Source organism: Ranitomeya imitator, chromosome 5, assembly GCF_032444005.1.
Source record: "Ranitomeya imitator isolate aRanImi1 chromosome 5, aRanImi1.pri, whole genome shotgun sequence".
Taxonomy (NCBI): domain Eukaryota; kingdom Metazoa; phylum Chordata; class Amphibia; order Anura; family Dendrobatidae; genus Ranitomeya; species Ranitomeya imitator.
The window spans coordinates 389,564,820-389,585,866 of NC_091286.1; the positions used below are offsets into that span (position 1 = coordinate 389,564,820).

General features: G+C 41.5%; 1 protein-coding gene across 1 annotated transcript in view; it reads right to left on the reverse strand.

Moving 5' to 3' along the window:
* The window catches only part of MCPH1 (microcephalin 1), a 502,356-nt gene that overhangs the window by 478,093 nt on the left and 3,216 nt on the right, over positions 1-21,047 (reverse strand). The window contains exons 2-7 of the mRNA XM_069726820.1: positions 20,230-20,321; positions 18,223-18,341; positions 17,901-17,988; positions 17,022-17,136; positions 4,375-4,509; positions 2,505-2,591 (exon numbers count right to left, since the gene is read on the reverse strand). Coding sequence (XP_069582921.1) covers positions 2,505-2,591; positions 4,375-4,509; positions 17,022-17,136; positions 17,901-17,988; positions 18,223-18,341; positions 20,230-20,321 — 636 coding nt within the window. The remainder of the gene's footprint in view (positions 1-2,504; positions 2,592-4,374; positions 4,510-17,021; positions 17,137-17,900; positions 17,989-18,222; positions 18,342-20,229; positions 20,322-21,047) is intronic.

The following is a 21,047-nucleotide window of genomic DNA, read 5'->3' on the forward strand; positions in this document are numbered from 1 at the left end:
TATAAAGAGAAAAATAGACAAACTGAAAATTCTGCCGTGGTCTTAATTTTTGCCAGATCTATATATGATCTCAAGTTGTTTTTCAGTTTATAATGGACATTACTAAAACTGTAATTTTCAGATACTAATGTGGTCTGCCACCTCAATCAGCAATCTGTTAAAAGGAATAGAGCATTTTCAGTTCCTCAAACCTGCAGACGATTAATAATAAAAGGTATTTTTTTCCCATTTTGAAAAGTGTAAAAATACCAATCGCAATATTCACACATCGCTGTTTTAGTGATTGTAAGGGTCATCGTGTGTGGCAGAGCTCAGGAGCTGAACTCTCTCCACACGTCAGATACCGGCTAAACTAAATAACCCGCATCTGTCTCTAAGAGCTCATCTCCAGCCACAGCTGTTAACTACAGTTGTGCTCAAAAGTTTACATACCCGAGCAGAATTTTTGCTTTCTTGGCCTTTTTTGAGAGAAAATGAATGACGGCACCAAAACTTTTTTCTTCAGTCATGGTTAGTGGTTGGGTGAAGCCATTTATTGACAAACTACTGTGTTTTCTATTTTTAAACCATATTGACAACCCAAAACATCCAAATGACTCTGATCAAAAGTTCACATACCCCATTTCTTAATACCATGTATTGCCCCACACTAACATCAATGACAGCTTGAAGTTTTTTGTGATAGTTGTGGATGAGGTTCTTTATTTTCTCAGAAGGCAAAGCTGCTAACTCTATGGCAAAAAGCCTCCAATTCCTGTAAATTCCTGGGCTGTCTAGCATGAACTGCAACCTTGAGCTCTCCCCAGAGTGTCTCAATGATATTGAGGTCAGGAGACTGAGATGGCCACTCAAGAACCTGCACTTTGTTCTGCTGTAGCCAATGACAGGTCAACTTGGCCTTATGTTTTGGAACATTGTCATGTTGGAACGTCCAAGTACGTCCCATGCGCAGCTTCCAGGTTGGTTGCAAATTTGCCTCCACTATTTGCTGATAACATGCAGCATTCATCTTTCCTTCAACTTTGACCAAGTTTCCTGTGCCTTTGTAGCTCACACATCCCCAAAACATCAGCGATTCACCTCCGTGCTTTACAGTAGAAATTGTGTTCCTTTCATCATAGGCCTTCTTGGCCTCTCTCCAAATATAACTTTTATGGTTGTGGCCAAAATGTTCAAATTTTTGTCTCATCACTCCAAATTACCTTGTTCCAGAAGTTTTGTCGCTTGTCTGTTTTGCGTATTGTAGGTGAGATACTTTGTGGAATTTGCACAGTAATGGCTTTCTTCTGGCGACTCAACCATGCAGCCCATTTTTCTTCAAGTGCCTCCTTATTGTGGATCTTGAAACAACCACATTGCTAGTTTTCAGAGAGCTCAGTATTTCAGCTGATGTTTGTGGGTTTTTCTTTGCATCCCGAACAATTTTCCCGGTAGTTGTGGACAAAATTTTTGTTGGTCTACCTGACAGTGGTTTTGTTTTTACAGAACCCCTGATTTTCCATTTGTTAATCACAGCTTGAACGCTGCAGACTGGCATTATCAATTATTTGGATATCTTTGTGTATACGTTTCCTGTTTTATACAGTTCAACTACCTTTTGTACCTTTTCCGGTACATACATTGACAATTCTTTTGCTTTCCCCAGGACTCACAATCCAGAAATATCAATATTTGGATGAAAGATGCAAGAGTCTGTCTGGGTCCCAGAAACTCACTCGGCTGTTATGCATACACACTGATTACAAGCAAACAGGTCACAGGTGAGGATGTTACAGTTTGTAGCCATTCAAACACATTTGTGTCAACTTTTGTGCATGTTTTCAGGCCAAAATCACCAGGGTATGTGAGTTTTTAATAAGGGTCTTTTGGATGTTTTGGGTTGTCATTATGGTTTAAAAATAGAAAACACAGTAGTTTGACAATAAATGGCTTCACCCAACCACTAATCATGAGTGCAGATAAAGTTTGGGTGTTATTATTTATATAATCTGGAAAAAGGTCATAAAAGAAAAAATTATGCCGGGGTATGTAAATTTTTGAGCACAACTGTATTTAAACATCATCGTCAATATCTTGACAGTCAAATTTACGCTAAATGGTACACGAGCTACATCTCGTCTTTAACAGCTATGTGATGGAATTGGAGGGTGTCGATGGGCTACGGTGTCTGACAGAGACCAGCTGAAGGACCCTGTTGCTACCATCTTAGTTCCGTTCTAAAAGCTCAGCTATATGAAGGAGACCAAGATTTACACTAACAGAAATACTGGGGTATTCCAGTATATACAGTAGTATAAGTTATCGGAAGATCACAGGTTCAAGTTTACTTTAGAAGTAAAATTAGAAGAAAAAAAAGACAGAAAACATTTTGCACTGACTGACACACAGCTACATGTGCAGCGATTGAGTGGATTGAGGGAGGGTCTGCCTACTACACAGAGGGCCACTAAAAAGTTTTTAAGGGCATTTCCCTCTGATCAGGCATTTCATATATTTTGACGTACCGTGTGGAGAGTTTGAGAAGATGGTAGGACTATTTCCAAGTGATGGTTCATGTGATGAAGTATTAAATATCTGTGACATCTGAGAAGCTGAAAGAAAAAAAAGAAAAAAAATAATGATTATTTTTCTATTAATACAAAAAAGTCACAATAGAGCAACTTCAGCACTAAAAACAGCAACTGGCAACTGCAAGCAAGACTGGCAGTAAAAGAAGAGCGGCTGAGAAAGCCAATTAGACAGTGTGGACACAGGTTTTGGAAATTTTCTTATCGGTTTCAAAGGGAATCTGTCGCCAGGTTTTTGTTACCTAATCAGAGCAGACTCATGTAGGGGCAGAAGACAAAGACAAGAGTCACCGGATTTTGCAGACTATAAGACTCACTGGACCATAAGACGTACCCCAAATTTTGGGGAGGAAGATAGAGAAACTTTTTTTAATAAAATGCTGGTGCACTTTACTAGTCCGATTTTAGTGCAGCCTACCGGGGGTAGGGTGGCTGTGGTGGAGCGAGATCACTCTAGCAAGGAGCTTAATGGCAAAATTTGTAAAATGATCAGGCAATAAATTTGGGTGGTCAATTAGAATTGGTATTATACAGTCCTCCACATCATGCTGTTCACATTTTGACATCATGAGACCAAGATGACAGTTAACAATTGATCAACAGTACCACGCCATTGAGCGACTTCAAGCAGGATGTCCTCAGACGGAAGTGGCCCCTGAGCTTAGAGTGTCACATAATGTCATCAGCAGATTGCAAGTGATACAGAGACTGGATGAGTCACGTAAAGGCATTAAGTGGGCATCATTTAGTCACATCACACATTGATGACCGCTTCATTGTGAATAATGTCCTTTGGAACAAGATGATGAATGCCACACAACTCCAGGCACATTTAAGGGAGGTCAAAGACACCCAAGTGTCAAGTCAGATCATTTGAAATTGTTAACATCAGCATGGTCTGTGCCCTAAATGACCTGCAAGGGTACCTAAACACACCATTGTCTTGCCTGGGCCAGGGAGCATTTACGTTGGACATGGATGAAAGTCGAATCAAACTGAGCAGAAATTATGTCCGCCAACGATGTTGGAGATGTTAAGAAGAGAGCTATACATCAGCCACTGTGACCAAATGAGCCTTTGGTGGTGTTACAGTTACAGTGTGGGCTGGTGTGTCTAGTAAATACAGAATTGCCTTACACTTTGTGACAAGCTCCTATTACTTGAATAACATCATTAATCCAGTCAGTGTGCCTCTCAATGAAAAAGCCTAATTTCATCTTCATGGATGACAATGCTCCAGCTCACTGAGGTCGCATTGGCGTGGTCTGAATTTTTTCCAGACTGAATCTCATAGAAAACCTATGGGATCTGCTTAGTAGATGTGTAGAGGATGGTAACTCTGTACCCCAGAACCTTAATGACCTGAGGGCCGCCCTTCAAGAGGAATGGAATGCTATGCCCCAACAGACAATAACTCCACTTCTGAACAGCATGAGAGACACCATTGTCAGGCTGTAAATGATGCTCAAGGCCACATGACAAGTTATTGAGACATTCACTTTATTTTAATTTAATTCACTTATTTTTTCTGGGGACTAAATACCCTCCACTGTTAGCTTTAGTTTCAAGAAATTGTTTGAGAAAAGGAAATCACCATTGCTTCTACTTAAATATTCTACTTTCATGATAAAATATCACTGAAGCGTGAACTTTTCACATTTTCTATAAATTTCACAGGAAATGGAAAAGAGCAGGATATAAAAAAAAACAATGCTAGATACAGTAGAACAGCAGCATTCACGGTGGGTAAAAATTACACATATATGGCAAGTGACAAGTCATTTTAAAGAACCAGCATTTTTCCTACCTGTAGGAGATAAATTTTCCCTTTTATCCTTCATGTCTTGTAGTCTTTTTTCCATGGCATTGAAGCGATCTGCAACCAATGATTTGGGGCTGTACAACAGTGTACCATCATCGTCAAATGTTAGAATAGGGATATCTATCGAGGAAGAGCAAATTCTATAAGAGAGCAAGCCCAAACGATCACCTTATATGTGAACAGTCAAATTCTTGATAGCTTGTTTTTTTGTGGAACGTGTTGAAGTTTTGAATGATACAATTCATTACATTATACAATGTACTTTAACCCCTTTACCCCCAAGGGTGGTTTGCACGTTAATGACCGGGCCAATTTTTACAATTCTGACCACTGTCCATTTATGAGGTTATAACTTTGGAACGCTCCAATGGATCCCGGTGATTCTGAGTGTTTTCTCGTGTCATATTTAACTTCATGATAGTGGTAAAATTTCTTTGATTTCTTTGATATTACCTGCGTTTGTTTGTGAAAAAAAAAATGGAAATTTGGCGAAAATTTTGAACATTTCGCAATTTTCCAACTTTGAATTTTTATGCAATTAAATCACAGAGATATGTCACACAAAATACTTAATAAGTAACATTTCCCACATGTCTACTTTACATGAGCACAATTTTGGAACCAACATTTTTTTTTTTGTTAGGGAGTTATAAGGGTTAAAAGTTGACCAGCATTTTTACAACACCATTTTTCTTTAGGGACCACATCTCATTTTAAGTCATTTTTAGGGGTCTATATGATAGAAAATAACCAAGTGTGACACCATTCTAAAAACTGCACCCCTCAAGGTGCTCAAAACGACATTCAAGAAGTTTATTAACCCTTCAGGTGTTTCACAGGAATTTTTGGAATGTTTAAATAAAAATGAACATTTAACTTTTTTTTCACAAAAAATTTACTTCAGATCCAATTTGTTTTATTTTTACCAAGGGTAAAAGGAGAAAATGGAGCCAAAAGTTTTTGTACAATTTGTCCTGAGTACGCGGATACCCCATATGTGGGGGTAAACCACTGTTTGGGCGCAAGGGAGAGCTTGGAAGGGAAGGAGCGCCGTTTTACTTTTCAATGCAAAATTGACAGGAATTGAGATGGGACACCATGTTGCGTTTGGAGAGCCACTGATGTGCCTAAACATTGAAACCCCCCACAAGTGACACCATTTTGGAAAGTAGACCCCCTAAGGAACTCATATAGATGTGTTGTGAGAGCTTTGAACCCCAAGTGTTTCACTACAGTTTACAACACAGAGCCGTGAAAATAAAAAAATGTTCCCACAAAAATTATTTTTTAGCCCCTAGTTTTGTATTTCCCAAGGGTAACAGGAGAAATTGGACCCCAAAAGTTGTTGTCCAATTTGTCCTGAGTACGCTGATACCCAATATGTGGGGGGGAACCACTGTTTGGGTGCATGGCAGAGCTCGGAAGGGAAGGAGCGCCATTTGGAATGCAGACTTAGATGGAATGGTCTGCAGGCGTCACATTGTGTTTGGAGAGCCCCTCATGTAACTAAACAGTAGAAACTCCCCACAAGTGACCCCATATTGGAAACTAGACCCCCCAAGGAACTTATCTAGATGAGTTGTGAGAACTTTGAACCCCCATGTGTTTCACTACAGGTTATAACGCAGAGCTGTGAAAATAAAAAATCCTTTTTTTTCCACAAACATTTTTTAGCCCACAGTTTTGTATTTTCCCAAGGGTAACAGGAGAAATTGGACCCCAAAAGTTGTTGACCAGTGTGTCCTGAGTACGCTGATACCACATATGTTGGGGTAAACCCCTGTTTGGGCGCATGGGAGAGCTCGGAAGGGAAGGAGCACTGTTTTACTTTTTCAACGCAGAATTGGCTGGAATTGAGATCGGACGCCATGTCGTGTTTGGAGAGCCCCTGATGTGCCTAAACAGCGGAAACACCCCAACTATAACTGAAACCCTAATCCAAACACACCCCTAACTCCAATCTCAACGATAACCCTCATCACACCCCTAACCCTGACACACCCAACCCCAACCCTATTCCCAACCGTAAATGTAATCCAAACCCTAACTTTAGCCCCAACCCTAACTGTAGCCTTAACCCTAGCCCCAACCCTAACCCTAGCCCTAACCCTAGCGTTAAAATAGAAATACATTTTTTAAATTTTTGAATTTTTCCCTAAGGGGGTGATGAAGGGGAGTTTGATTTACTATTTATAGCGGGTTTTTATCGGATTTTAATGACTGGCAGCCGTCACACTCTAAAAGACGCTTTTTATTGCAAAAAATATTTTTTGCGTTACCACATCTTGAGAGCTATAATTTTTCATATTTTGGTCCACAGAGTCATGTGAGGTCTTGTTTTTTGCGGGACGAGTTGACGTTTTTATTGCTAACATTTTCGGGCACGTGACATTTTTCGATCGCTTTTTATTCCGATTTTTGTGAAGCAGAATGGCCAAAAACCAGCTATTCATGAATTTCTTTTTTTATGTGTGGCAAGATGACATTTTATTGATACAAATTTGGGGTACAAAAAATGGTGGGGGGGGGGGGGGGGTTGGAAGGTTTGGCAAAAAGAAAACTCAGCAATTCATGAATTTTGCTCCCCATCTTTAAGGCATTTATTGCACAAGTTAATTTTATATCATCATAGATCGGACTTAAAGGGAACCTGTCACCAGAAAAAACGCTAGTAACCTGTAGATATGTTGTGAACCTGCCCGGCGCCGCCCCCATGACTGAAACCAGGACACTGTCGGGGGTAATAAAGTTAATTTCATCCTGGCTGCAGGTTCACAACGTTATCAACCTGCATATTAACCCCATATCTGCAGATAAGAGCGTTTTTTTTTTTCAAGTGACAGGTTCACTTTAAGGACATGGAGATTCCAAATATTCTTATTTTATTTCTTCATTATAAAGAGGGTGGATTTGAATCGCATCATCAATCATGCTATTTAAAAGTTGGTCCGTGATGGATTGCAGCATTTAAATGGCGAAAGTGAAGCAATAGGAGCAAACAAGTGTATTACAGCCGGCTTCTCCCAACTAATGGCGCAGACTCAGCTCCACTGCATTCCATACACTGGCACCTGACCTAATATTATGTCAAACATTGATAAGGGACAACCCCTTAAACTAAATGTTAGGCCCCGATAAAATAATAAAAACCTATACTCACCTCCTATGACAGCGCCGTTCCAGCAGTGTCGGTACTCACTCTCCCTGGGGCAGTGATGTGGTGTTGTGACACGCAACGGCTGCGCCCAATCAGCACTGGCGTCACGGTCTCTGCCTTCGGACAAACTAAACCTGAAGGGGAAGCCAGGGATCAGCTGCAGCTCGGACTTCCTCTTCATGTTCAGTTTGTCCGAAGGAGGAGGACAGTGACAGCAGCGCTGAAGGAGCGCAGGGCATCACAGCCCAGGGATCGTGAGTGCCGACACCACTGAAACGGGAGTCAGAACAAAAGGTGAGTATATGCTTAAATTATTTTTATCCTGGCCAAACACTTAGTTTAAAGAAGGGGTTGTCCTATTAGTGGACAACCCGTTTAAGGTCTAGGTTTTGACTAGGTTACTCCAAAACATTTTCACGTTAACCCTTAAACCACTCGCGTGTTGCTTTAAAAGAATGCTTTGGGTAATTTACCTTCCAACAGAACAACCTCCGTCCCAGTCTCAAATCACTGACAGAAACCGGTTTTGCTCAAGAATATCCCTGTATTTCACACCATCCATCTTCCCCTCGACTCGGATCATTTTCCATGTCCCTGCTGCCGAAAAACATCCCCACAGCAGTTCCTTCCTGCCCCATAAATTGTAGGCTTCTTGCCCAGGAGAGGTGTCTTATCAGGACAGGGACCCAACAGTGAAGGAAGCCTTGACATTGGCTGTTGTGCTCACATACATTGGTCAATCTATGCAATAAGGAGCTTCCTTTTTACTGTAATTTTTCATAGTCATATCGCAGTTTCCTTTTTCCAATATTCCATACATAATAGAGCGATTTCCTATTTTCTATGGCAGTAATGCAGTTCCAATGTTATAGTTATTCTTAGCAATTCAGGGCACAACTTAATCTTTTTCTATAGTTCTACTTTTTAGTTGGCAACTGTTCACACTAGTTTGGATGTGTTGGTCATTTTCTTCTATTTGCAGCATTTTGCTGCCACTACTATGTTTCACTGCGAAGATGATGTTCTTGGGGTAATGAGCGGTGGGGCTTTGGCACCAGACAAAGCTTTAACCTTGGTGGCCAAAATGTTCAATTTTGGTCTCATCTGACCACAACACCTTCTTCCATACATTTGGGGAGCTTCTTACAATTTTTGTGTGTAAGAAAAAGCTTCTTTCTGCCCACTCTTCCATAAAGGCTTATTGTGGTCGTATGGACCGAAACTCCAGGCTCTGCTAAGGAACCCTCCAGCTCCTTCAGGATTACTTTTTGGTCTCGGTGCTCCTTGCCCTGGCTGAGAGTTTTGGTGGGCAGCCCTCTCTTGGCAGGTTTGTTGTGACACTGTGTTCTTTCCATTTGATGATAATGGATTTGATGGTTGCGGGGAATCATCAGAGATCGGGACAGGTTTTTTTTTTGTTTTGTTTAATAACCCAACCCCGTCTTGTACTTCTCAACAACTTTGTCACAGACTTGTTTGGAGATCTTCTCAGTCTTCATGGTCTTTGGTTAGTGGTGCCTCTTGCTTAATGGTGTTGCAGCCTTGATGGCTTATCAGAAAAAGTGTGGATATACTGACAGACCAGGTGACACTTAGGGAAAGTTCACACTAAGCATTTTTTTCATTCAGTTCAATGGGTAAAAAATGCTGCAACATTACGTAGAAAAAAACGCCGAAAGAAGTGACATGCTCCACTGTGCAAAAAACGTTGCAAAGCACAAAATCCTGATGATCAAAAAAAAAAAAAAAAAAACGAAACCGTTCGCATGAGATTTCTGAAATCAAACTTTGCTGGTACTGTAAAACGCAGCTTAAAATGTGCATAAAAAAAGCGCTGCAAAAAACGCCTTAGATTGCCCACAGGTGATGTCCTTTCACTAAGAATGTGGCTTATGAAGGTAACTGCTTGCACCAGAATTTTTTTGGGACTTCATAGCAAAAGGAGTGAATACATATGCTAAGGCCTGTGCCTGTTGCTAAAGAGAAATTAACCCCTTTCTGACATCGGACGTACTATCCCGTCCATGTGGGGTGGGCCCCTATGACCATGGACGGGATAGTACGTCCAGCGCGATCGGCGGCGCTCACGGGGGGAGCGCCGCTGATCGCGGCCGGGTGTCAGCTGCCTATCGCAGCTGACATCCGGCACTATGTGCCAGGAGCGGTCACGGACCGCCCCCGACACATTAACCCCTGGCACACCGCGATCAAAGATGATCGCGATGTGCCGGCGGTGCAGGGAAGCATCGCGCAGGGAGGGGGCTCCCTGCGGGCTTCCCTGAGCCCCCCGCAGCAACGCGATGTAATCGCGTTGCTGCGAGGGTCTTACCTCCCTCCCTCCCTGCTCCAGGCCCGGATCCAAGATGGCCGCGGATCCGGGTCCTGCAGGGAGGGAGGTGGCTTCACAGAGCCTGCTCAGAGCAGGCACTGTGAAGCAGCCTGCACTCCTATCAGATCGGTGATCTGACAGAGTGCTGTGCAAACTGTCAGATCACCGATCTGTGATGTCCCCCCGTGGGACAAAGTAAAAAAGTAAAAAAAAATTTTTTCAAATGTATAAAAAAAAATTAAAAAAAATATTCCAAAATAATGAAAAAAAAAAAATATTATTCCCATAAATACATTCCATTATCTAAATAAAAAAAAAAAAAACAATAAAAGTACACATATATAGTATCGCCGCGTCCGTAACGGCCCGACCTATAAAACTGGCCCACTAGTTAACCCCTTCAGTAAACACCGTAAGAAAAAAAAAAAAAAAACGAGGCAAAAAACAACGCTTTATTATCATACCGCCGAACAAAAAGTGGAATAACACGCGATCAAAAAGACAGATATAAATAACCATGGTACCGCTGAAAACGTCATCTTGTCCCGCAAAAAACGAGCCGCCATACAGCATCATCAGCAAAAAAATAAAAAAGTTATAGTCCTGAGAATAAAGCGATGCAAAAATAATTATTTTTTCTATAAAATAGTTTTTATCGTATAAAAGCGCCAAAACATAAAAAAATGATATAAATGAGGTGTTGCTGTAATCGTACTGACCCGAAGAATAAAACTGCTTTATCAATTTTACCAAACGCGGAACGGTATAAACGCCTCCCCTAAAAGAAATTCATGAATAGCTGGTTTTTGGTCATTCTGCCTCACAAAAATCGGAATAAAAAGCGATCAAAAAATGTCACGTGCCCGAAAATGTTACCAATAAAAACGTCAACTCGTCCCGCAAAAAACAAGACCTCACATGACTCTGTGGACCAAAATATGAAAAAATTGTAGCTCTCAAAATGTGGTAACGCAAAAAATATTTTTTGCAATAAAAAGCGTCTTTCAGTGTGTGACGGCTGCCAATAGTTCCGCTAAAAAACCCGCTATAAAAGTAAATCAAACGCCCCTTCATCACCCCCTTAGTTAGGGAAAAATTAAAAAAATGTATTTATTTCCATTTTCCCATTAGGGCTAGGGTTAGGGTTAGGGTTAGGGCTAGGGTTAGGGCTAGGGTTAGGGCTACAGTTTGGGTTGGGGCTAAAGTTAGGGTTCGGGTTGGGGCTAAAGTTACAGTTAGGGTTTAGATTACATTTACAGTTGGGAATAGGTTTGGGATTAGGGGTGTGTCAGGGTTAGAGGTGTGGTTAGGGTTACCGTTGGAATTAGGGTTAGGGGTGTGTTTGGATTAGGGTTTCAGTTATAATTGGGGGTTTCCACTGTTTAGGCACATCAGGGGCTCTCCAAACGCGACATGGCGTCCGATCTCAATTCCAGCCAATTCTGCGATGAAAAAGTAAAACAGTGCTTCTTCCCTTCCGAGCTCTCCCGTGTGCCCAAACAGGGGTTTACCCCAACATATGGGGTATCAGCGTACTCAGGACAAATAGGACAACAACTTTTGGGGTCCAATTTCTCCTGTTACCCTTGGGAAAATACAAAACTGGGGGCTAAAAAATATTTTTTGTGGGAAAAAAAAGATTTTTTATTTTCACGGCTCTGCGTTATAAACTGTAGTGAAACACTTGGGGGTTCAAAGTTCTCACAACACAACTAGATAAGTTCCCTGGGGGGTCTAGTTTCCAATATGGGGTCACTTGTGGGGGGTTTCTACTGTTTAGGTACATTAGGGGTTCTGCAAACGCAATGTGCCGCCTGCAGACCATTCCATCTAAGTCTGCATTCCAAATGGCGCTCCTTCCCTTCCGAGCTCTGCCATGAGCTCAAACGGTGGTTCCCCCCAACATACGGGGTATCAGCGTACTCAGGACAAATTGGACAACAACTTTTGGGGTCGAATTTCTCCTCTTACCCTCAGGAAAATACAAAACTGGGGGCTAAAAAATAATTTTGGGGGGAAAGATTTTTTTTTTTAATTTTCACGGCTCTGCGTTACAAACTGTAGTGAAACACTTGGGGGTTCAAAGCTATCACAACATATCTAGATGAGTTCCTTAGGGGGTCTAGTTTCCAAAATGGTGTCACTTGTGGGAGGTTTCTACTGTTTAGGTACATTAGGGGCTCTGCAAATGCAATGTGACACCTGCAGACCATTCCATCTAAGTCCTCATTCCAAATGGAGCTCCTTCCCTTCCGAGCCCTCCCATGCGCCCAAACAGTGGTTCCCCCCCACATATGGGGTATCAGCGCACTCAGGACAAATTGGACAACAAATTGTGGGGTCGAATTTCTCCTGTTACCCTCGTGAAAATACAAAACTGGGGGCTAAAAAATAATTTTTGTGGAAAAAAATTTTTGTTTTATTTTTACGGCTCTCCATTATAAACTTCTGTGAAGCCCTTGGTGGGTCAAAGCGCTCAGCACACATCTAGATAAGTTCCTAAGGGGGTCTACTTTCCAAAATGGTGTCACTTGTGGGGGGTTTCAATGTTTAGGCACATCAGTGGCTCTTCAAACGCAACATGGCGTCCCATCTCAATTTCTGTCAATTTTGCATTGAAAAGTCAAACGGCGCTCCTTCCCTTCCGAGCTCTCCATTCCGCCCAAACAGTGGTTTACCCCCACATATGGGCTATCAGCGTACTCAGGACAAATTGTACAACAACTTTTGGCATCCAATTTCTTCTCTTACCCTTGGGAAAATAAAAAATTGGGGGCGAAAAGATAATTTTTGTGAAAAAATATGTTTTATTTTTACGGTTCTACATTATAAACTTCTGTGAAGCACTTGGTGGGTCAAAGTGCTCACCACACCTCTAGATAAGTTCCTTAGGGGGTCTACTTTCCAAAATGGTGTCACTTGTGGGGGGTTTCAATGTTTAGGCACATGAGGGGCTCTCAAACGAAACATGGCGTCCCATCTCAATTCCAGTCAATTTTGCATTGAAAAGTCAAATGGCGCTCCTTCGCTTCCAAGCTCTGCCATGCGCCCAAACAGCGGTTTACCTCCACATGTGGGGTATTGGCATACTCAGGACAAATTGTACAACAATGTTTGGGGTCCATTTTCTCCTGTTACCCTTGGTAAAATAAAACAAATTGGAGCTGAATTAAATTTTTTGTGAAAAAAAGTTAAATATTCATTTTTATTTAAACATTCAAAAAATTCCTGTGAAGCACCAGAAGGGTTAATAAACTTCTTGAATATGGTTTTGAGCACCTTGAGGGGTGTAGTTTTTAGAATGGTGTCACACTTGGGTATTTCCTATCATATAGACCCCTCAAAATGACTTCAAATGAGATGTGGTCCCTAAAAAAAAAATGGTGTTGTAGAAATGAGAAATTGCTGGTCAACTTTTAACCCTTATAACTCCCTAACAAAAAAAAAATTTTGGTTCCAAAATTGTGCTGATGTAAAGTAGACGTGGGAAATGTTACTTATTAAGTATTTTGTGTGACATATCTCTGTGATTTAATTGCATAAAAATTCAAAGTTGGAAAATTGCGAAATTTTCATAATTTTCGCCAAATTTCCGTTTTTTTCACAAATAAACGCAGGTACTATCAAAGAATTTTTACCATTGTCATGAAGTACAATATGTCACGAGAAAACAATGTCAGAATCACTGGGATCCGTTGAAGCGTTCCAGAGTTATAACCTAATAAAGGGACAGTGGTCAGAATTGTAAAAATTGGCCCGGTCATTAACGTGCAAACCACCCTTGGGGGTAAAGGGGTTAATATTCACTGCGCTGGCAGCCTGGCAGTGAATATTTATTTCTCTTATAGCATGCACAGTTACAGCCACAGCCGCCGGCTTCCAGCACACATCCTTCTTCCCTTCCCTGCACGCCCTCGCTGCATCTAGTTTCGGTGCCAGCAGCTCTTCCGGCCGAGAGATCACGTGTCCCCGCTCATTAAGGTAATAAATATTCACCTCTCTCCCCTTCCATAGGCATGGAGTGAATATTCATTACCTTAATGAGCGAGGACATGTGATCGCTCAGCCGGACGAGCTGCTGGCACAGGGAAGAGATGAAGCGAGGGCACGCAGAGAAGGTAAGGAGGACGTGTTTTTTTTATAGGAACCATGCATACAAGGACAGGGATGGGGAGCCATGCATACAAGGACAGGGGATAAGGAGCCATACATACAAGGACGGGGAGCCACGCATACATGGACAGGGATGGGGAGCCACGCATACAAGGACAGAGATGGGCAGCCATGCATACAAGGACAGGGATGGGGAGTCATGCATACGAGGATAGGGATAAGAGGACAATGCCTCGGGTCGACTTATACACGAGTATATACAGTATTTGATCCCATAAATTTAATTTATGTCTATAATTTTCTCACTTTACCAACTTAACCTATTTCGTGCAGATGCATCAGACATAAATTTGATTACTAAACTTTTTAAACAGTTTTCAATGTAACAAAATATGTAAATTGCCATGGGGGTGGAGGATGAATACTTTTGCCAGCCACATAGCCTCCATATATACAGTGTGAGGCCCACATAGCCTCCATACATACAGTGTGAGCCCAACATAGCATCCTATATGCATACAAACATCTCATACACATGGACAAAAACAACACACATACTTGCCTCGCTTCTGTCCCCTCAACGCTCTGATACTGCCCCTGTGCAGCGAGTCTCATCAGCAGCGTAATTAAATGACGTCAGTGTCTGCTGTCTCACAAAACAAATTTTGGAAGATGGAGCCGATGGCCCAGTCCTCCACCAATGTATTCACCGCTGTCTGCATCCTGAGGATGCAGTCAGCAGCGACTGATGGTCGGTGAACGGGCAAGGGAATGGTACTGCCCATAGGCCACAGTTTCAGTACTTCAGCTGTTTTGGTTCGTGGGACTAACTTGGAACAGCCGGAGGGCCAGATGTAATCAGCGGACCGTAGCTTGCCCAGGTCTGTCCTACTACAATTCCTCTGGTACCCATTTAACAATATGTGCAGCTCTGTGTTGGAAATAAATTAACTGACCTTTTCTTTATGATCCATGTTAAAATTGCTAAAAATTGATGTGTACAAAGGTGCGTCTTCATTTCCATCTCAACAACACAAGGTAACTTTTGGGGGCAAATTCACCAGGGCAGGTAGTGCGACACCCAATCACAAACCACAAGTAAAGATCACGTCATATAATATGTTTCAGGCTACAAGCCATATATGAAAAAAAAAGGTGGCACTTTGCTGTAAAATACGGGGTTTTGCAATGCTGCACACACTTAGTGGCTATACCCTTAGGTCAACTCTGAGTTATACTGACAAGCAAAAGGGTAACAATTAATGTTTTGAACTTTCGACTTTCAGGCTCCATATCTCACCATCCACTACTGCTTCGAAGGCGAGTTATGCAGATTCTGGTCATGTCACAGCTTTGCCTTTTAAAATCAAAATTTACATTGTTATTACACTGTCAGTATATTGTAAATCCAACTTTGGCTTTCAACACTGCCTGAATCCTTCTGGGCATGCTCTTGATCAGATTCAAACGTGTCTCTACTACACGTTCCCAAAGTGGGTGCATACTGGTCGACTCAATTGGGTATGTATACAGTTTTTCTTCAACTCTACCCTTAAGTGTTCGATTGGTTTGAGGTGTTGGGGCAATCCAGCACCTCGACTTCATGGTTACTGAAACATTTGTTTGCCAATCTCGATGTATGCTTCTGGTTGTTGTCCTATTGGAACACCATGTCATCCTTTTCATACCCATCCTACTCGAGTGTACAAAGTAACTCTTCTTGTTGGATACTCAAGAATAGCTTAACACAGAGACCACCATCGATTCTGGCCAAGTATCCAATGCCTTTGGCTGTGAAACAAACCCATATTATCAGTCTTTCTCCACCGAACTTGACATTTCCTTCAATTTTTCGATTCGTTAGCCCACTCGAAAGCACCCGTTTTATCCCTCTAAATCACCTGTTTCCAATCTTCTAATGTCAACTACTTGTACTTTTATGCAAACTGGAGCTGATGCTTCTTATGACGACATTTAAGATGAAGGTCCTTCACCTTTTTCGGGCCAACATTCCAGACTTGTGTAACATGCATCACATGGTGGTTGCATGGATGTCTGTGATCACACTATTCCAAAGCATACGAGCCACCTCCACTGCTGTGTTTGTGACACCAGAACGGATAGACCTTGTGGTGAGCCGACTTGTTGACTCCGATATTTTGCCAGGATGTCCACCTCTTGGCTTTTGAATGTACAGAGTTCATTTCATATTCTTCCGACTATCATGGCACTCACATGATGCAGGTTGGCAATTTCGTTGGCCAACAAACCCCCATCGATGAGCTGAATGATGCCGTTTCTCTTTTCTTGGGAAAACTTCTTCGAATCGAGGAGCAGCCATGAACCAGTGACCTTTCACTTGGGAATTAACCTAATAATATACTGAGCTATTAAAGGAATGTGAGAACATGTGTACTTTTTAATGTATAGGAAGATAAATATTTTTCAACCACCAGGAGCACAACAGTGACAACGCAGTGATATGACAAGAATCTACATAACTAATCACATGCTATATAGTTGCAAGTCAAATTTATGTATGAAATAGCCAAGATGATGGTAGTCTCATGTTCGAAGCAGGAGTTGATGATGAGATATGGAGCCTGAAAGTCAAAAGTTCAAAACATTGTTACCCTTTTGCTCGTCAGTGTACACCAAAATATTGCAACTTTTGGCGCAGTTAATTTAGTTCATGACGAGTTGTGGCGTCCCCTACACCAGAATTCTCACTTCAGTCCCATTCGCTTCATATTCATGCACAGGCATGCACTTCTTGAATCAGGAGTGTCTGACTGCAGCATGACCCCTCATAAATCGGGCACTGAGTATGTACTATGTACTTATGATAAACAGAGAACAGTGACTTAAGACAAGAATTTAACTGAAGAACCGGGTTTTATGTTGCAAGTCCTTCCCATGATCAACTCCATTGAAACCATGGAACAGCATTTGTCAAAGCAATACAACATAGGGGTGGATAAAATGCAAAGCCTAGTAGGCAACTGGTCAACTATACTTTGAGAAGCAACTCACCAACAGATGCTTTTTGTACATCAAGGTCCTTGCACATTTTATCAAATTTTCGTGCAAGCCGTTTGCAATTTTCTGGTGTTCTTTCAACAAAATCCTTGGGTTGCATACATTTTCTCTGTAGGAGTAGAAACATATTTTTTGCAATTTTTGCCAAGACAGCAGAAATCCATAAATCACAATATTCATCAAGCTCAAATGTAAGAGGCCAATATAATTTCCGGCATTTAATTCAATGCAAAGAGTGAATCCCGATGAACATTTATAACGGACATAGTTTATTACAACCACAGTTTACAAATATGGTGCAAAAACTGACAACCGGATTGCCGAGGAACAAAGAGACTATAAGGCCACAAGTATTATGACACTAAACCATTAGACCTATATGAGCTTAAAGGGGACCCTGTCACTTATCATGAAAATGTATTTTTTTTAATCTATTTTGCCTGATATAAATCCCTCTCTTCTCCTGAATCTGTCTTTTTTTCCCTGATCCACTCTGCTTTTGAGATATGCCCCCCTTCTCTGTATGTAAATCTAATATTTTTAGCTGAGTGGGTGTGGTTCTCAACTCCTCTGTGGGAGGCTTCTTGAGGGCCACGACGAGTTGTCTAACAAGACTATATTTATATACATGAACAATAGGACCGTCTCTCAGGAAAATAGAAACAAATAATGCCAAACACAACAGCATTTACACCGGAAAAAAAGGATCTATATTTTTTACAGCAAATGTCAGGTCCCCTTAAAAACACCTCCCTTACAGCTAGGTCCGGTGTTCTGAGAGGTCCGGTGTTCTGAGACGTCAGCCTTTCGTGTACTGATGGTTACATAGTTAAAGTGCAAATTAGATGTATATTAAAATCTAGTTACACCTACTTTTTTCTTCATAATTTGAGGTAAGTCATCATTTGTATTTATTGCTGGATACCCAGATTCTTCTACATGCTCAGAAGTCTCCCGGCATCTGAAAAAGATTTAGGCAAGACATGTACTGGACGCAAAATTGTCATGCAACCCAACTGGATGACCCAGTATCCATTTACTAAGCACGGCAGCCCATTGCTGTAAGGATCCTAGTGTTCAGGGTGCTTTTGTATTACCTGAATGCTTCACTCCTTGCTTTAAAGATATAGAAATCAGATACAAAAAAATACAGAGATTTTTTGTAACATTTCTTGTTCTTAGGAGCAATACTTACTTGTCCACCCAAAGGACAGACACCAGATGGACTTTATTCTTCACTGCCTTGTCCCATGTACTTTGACTGCCATCTTTATATATGACGTGAGTAACTTGCTTATTGAATGTCTTTGAGACCTACAGATGCAAATCACCAAGATGATTCAGTAGAAACGTCACCCTTTACAATAAGTATACAGTGCAAACATAAAAGTTACACAAAACTGGGTAAGAGGATACATAATCAGAGGCTCTGCCCCATAAGCATGAATTACAAGATAGACGCAGTAAGAAAACATTATCATTATACAGGCTTTATGCATTTAAATTGTCTGTGGACCATCTGTGAATCCATACACTGCTGTCCGAGAAGAGCAAAGTGGCAAAGCTCTTAAACAGCTCCATCAACAACAACAAAAAACAATGGGTTTCCGCAAAATGGCGTCAGAGAATTGTCTAATACAAACAATTCCAAGAGATGTGCAATGGTGGAAAAACCGCAAATTCTTTTATCACTTTTTTTTTTTTCAGGGGTTATATATACGGCTTTATTTGTGTGGTAAAAATGACATGGCAACATGATTCACCACGCCAATACATTTTCTTGATGTTATCCAGCTAGGGGGGAAAAAAAACTATTCGAAAATGGTGCCGCCTGCACAGTTATAGGTGTCTAGCTGTGATCCGATAGCTGCTACTGCACAGGCGCCGACATCTTACTGGAGAAAGAAAAAAAAAAAAATCCTCCTCCAAGATGGTGCCGCCCGCGCCTGCGCAGTAGCAGCTCTCGGATCACAGCTAGACACCAAGAGCGCCGCCTGCGAGGTAGCAGCTATGTTGGAGGAGGATTTTTTTTCTTCTCCAGTGAGATGGCGGTGCCTGAGCAGTGGCAGCTCTCACATCACAGCTATAGACACTGATGGCAGCTACAGCGAAGGCTCCATTTTCACATTTTTTCCCAGCTGGATAACATCAAGAAAATGTATTATTGGCACACTAACCATGCGACTGTGCTGCAGAGCAGGGGCCACGACTGCCACCTGCCTGATGAAGCGTTTTTGTCTCTTTCTCTTCAGTATGTGCTGGTATTCATTATGCAAATGAGATGGCAGGTCAGTGAGGGATCAGTGACCTGTCCGCAGTCTGTACTATGAATACATAATCAGAGCACCATATACACCGACCCCGCCTAAGGGCATGAGAATCTTATTAACACAAACTGAAAATAAAGATTAAAGAACAACCACAAGATGGATTTAATCACCCAAGGTATAATTTTAATCAGTATAACGGCGCCGACCTGACACTGTGTGTAGGTTACTGTGTACAATCCTGCTGACAGGCTCCCTTTAATTATATTTTCTTTGCAGGATGAAAATTTTAAGAGTTAGGCTATGTGCACACGTTGTGTATTAGGCTTAGGAATTTCTTTGCGTTTTTGCTGCGGTTTTCTTGCGGATTTGCTGCGTTTTTTTACCCCTGCGGTTTTCTATAATGGAATGGGTACAAAAACGCTGCAGATTCACAAAAACGAAGAGACATGCCACTTCTTTTAAACCGCAGCATTTCCGCAGCGGATTTTACGAAAAGTGTGCACAGCATTTTTTTTTCCTCATTGATTTACATTGTACTGTAAATCAATTGCGGATCTGCAGCGTTTCTGCACTGCAAAAAACGCTGCAGATCTGCAGAGAATCCGCAACGTGTGCACATACCCTTAAGGAGGCAGCAATACCAAAATATGCTTATTTTAATTACGGTTAATTACGGTGAATTGTAGAAAAAGGGAGAGGGTTGATTCGTACTTTTATGTTTTATTTTCCTGTATAGTCCCCCTAGAGGACTTGAACCTGCAATCAGTCCATCACTTGTACTATATTCTGCATTTCTTCAATATATAGTTCATATCACTGTCTTCTATGATGCCCAGCAAAAGCCTAGCCTAGCCAGGAGCACCATTATAGTAGTCACAGGGCTACTGACTGCCACCACCCACTGATTAAAAGAAGAAACATCAGCATCTTACCTTCGCCCCCAAGTTAAGAAGTTGCTGTGAAAACATTTTGGAGTAATTTTCTGTGCGGTTGGATGACCACACATCTATAAATGCGAGGACTCCTAAAAAAGGACAAATGATTGTAGATGTCAGAAGAATGAAATGGCTTCTGTTGTGGATTCTATTACGCAGGTATTCCTCTCCTCGTCCTATCAGCTGTGATCTGAGGGGCAGAGGTCCCCAGTGACGATCACAAGAACATGGTAATCTAATAGTCACTCACTGAGAATTCTGGAGACCTCCCTAATGAATATGATATGTACTTAGGACTAGTACAGCGCATGTCGGGTCCCCTGCTATGTAGCAGAGCCGATCAGGCTATGCCAGCTTCTAGCCTCCCATGGAGGCTATTGAAGCATGGCAAAAGTAAGAAAAAATGTTTTTAAAAATATGAAAAAAAATATATAAAAGTTTAAATCACCCCCCTTTCGCCCCATCCAAAATAAAACAATAAAAAAAAAAAAAAAAAAAATCAAACCTACACATATTTGGTATCTCCGTGTTCAGAATCGCCCGATCTATCAATAAAAAAAAGCATAAACCTGATCGCTAAACAGCGTAGCGAGAAAAAAAATTAAAAACGCCAGAATTACGTTTTTTTGGTCGCCGCGACATTGCATTAATGCAATAACGAGCGATCAAAAGAATGTATCTGCACAAAAGTGGCATCATTAAAAATGTCAGCTTGACATGCAAAAAATAAGCCCTTACCCGACCCCAGATCACGAAAAATGGAGATGCTACGGATATCGGGAAATGGCGCTTTTTTTTTTTTTTAGCAAAGTTTG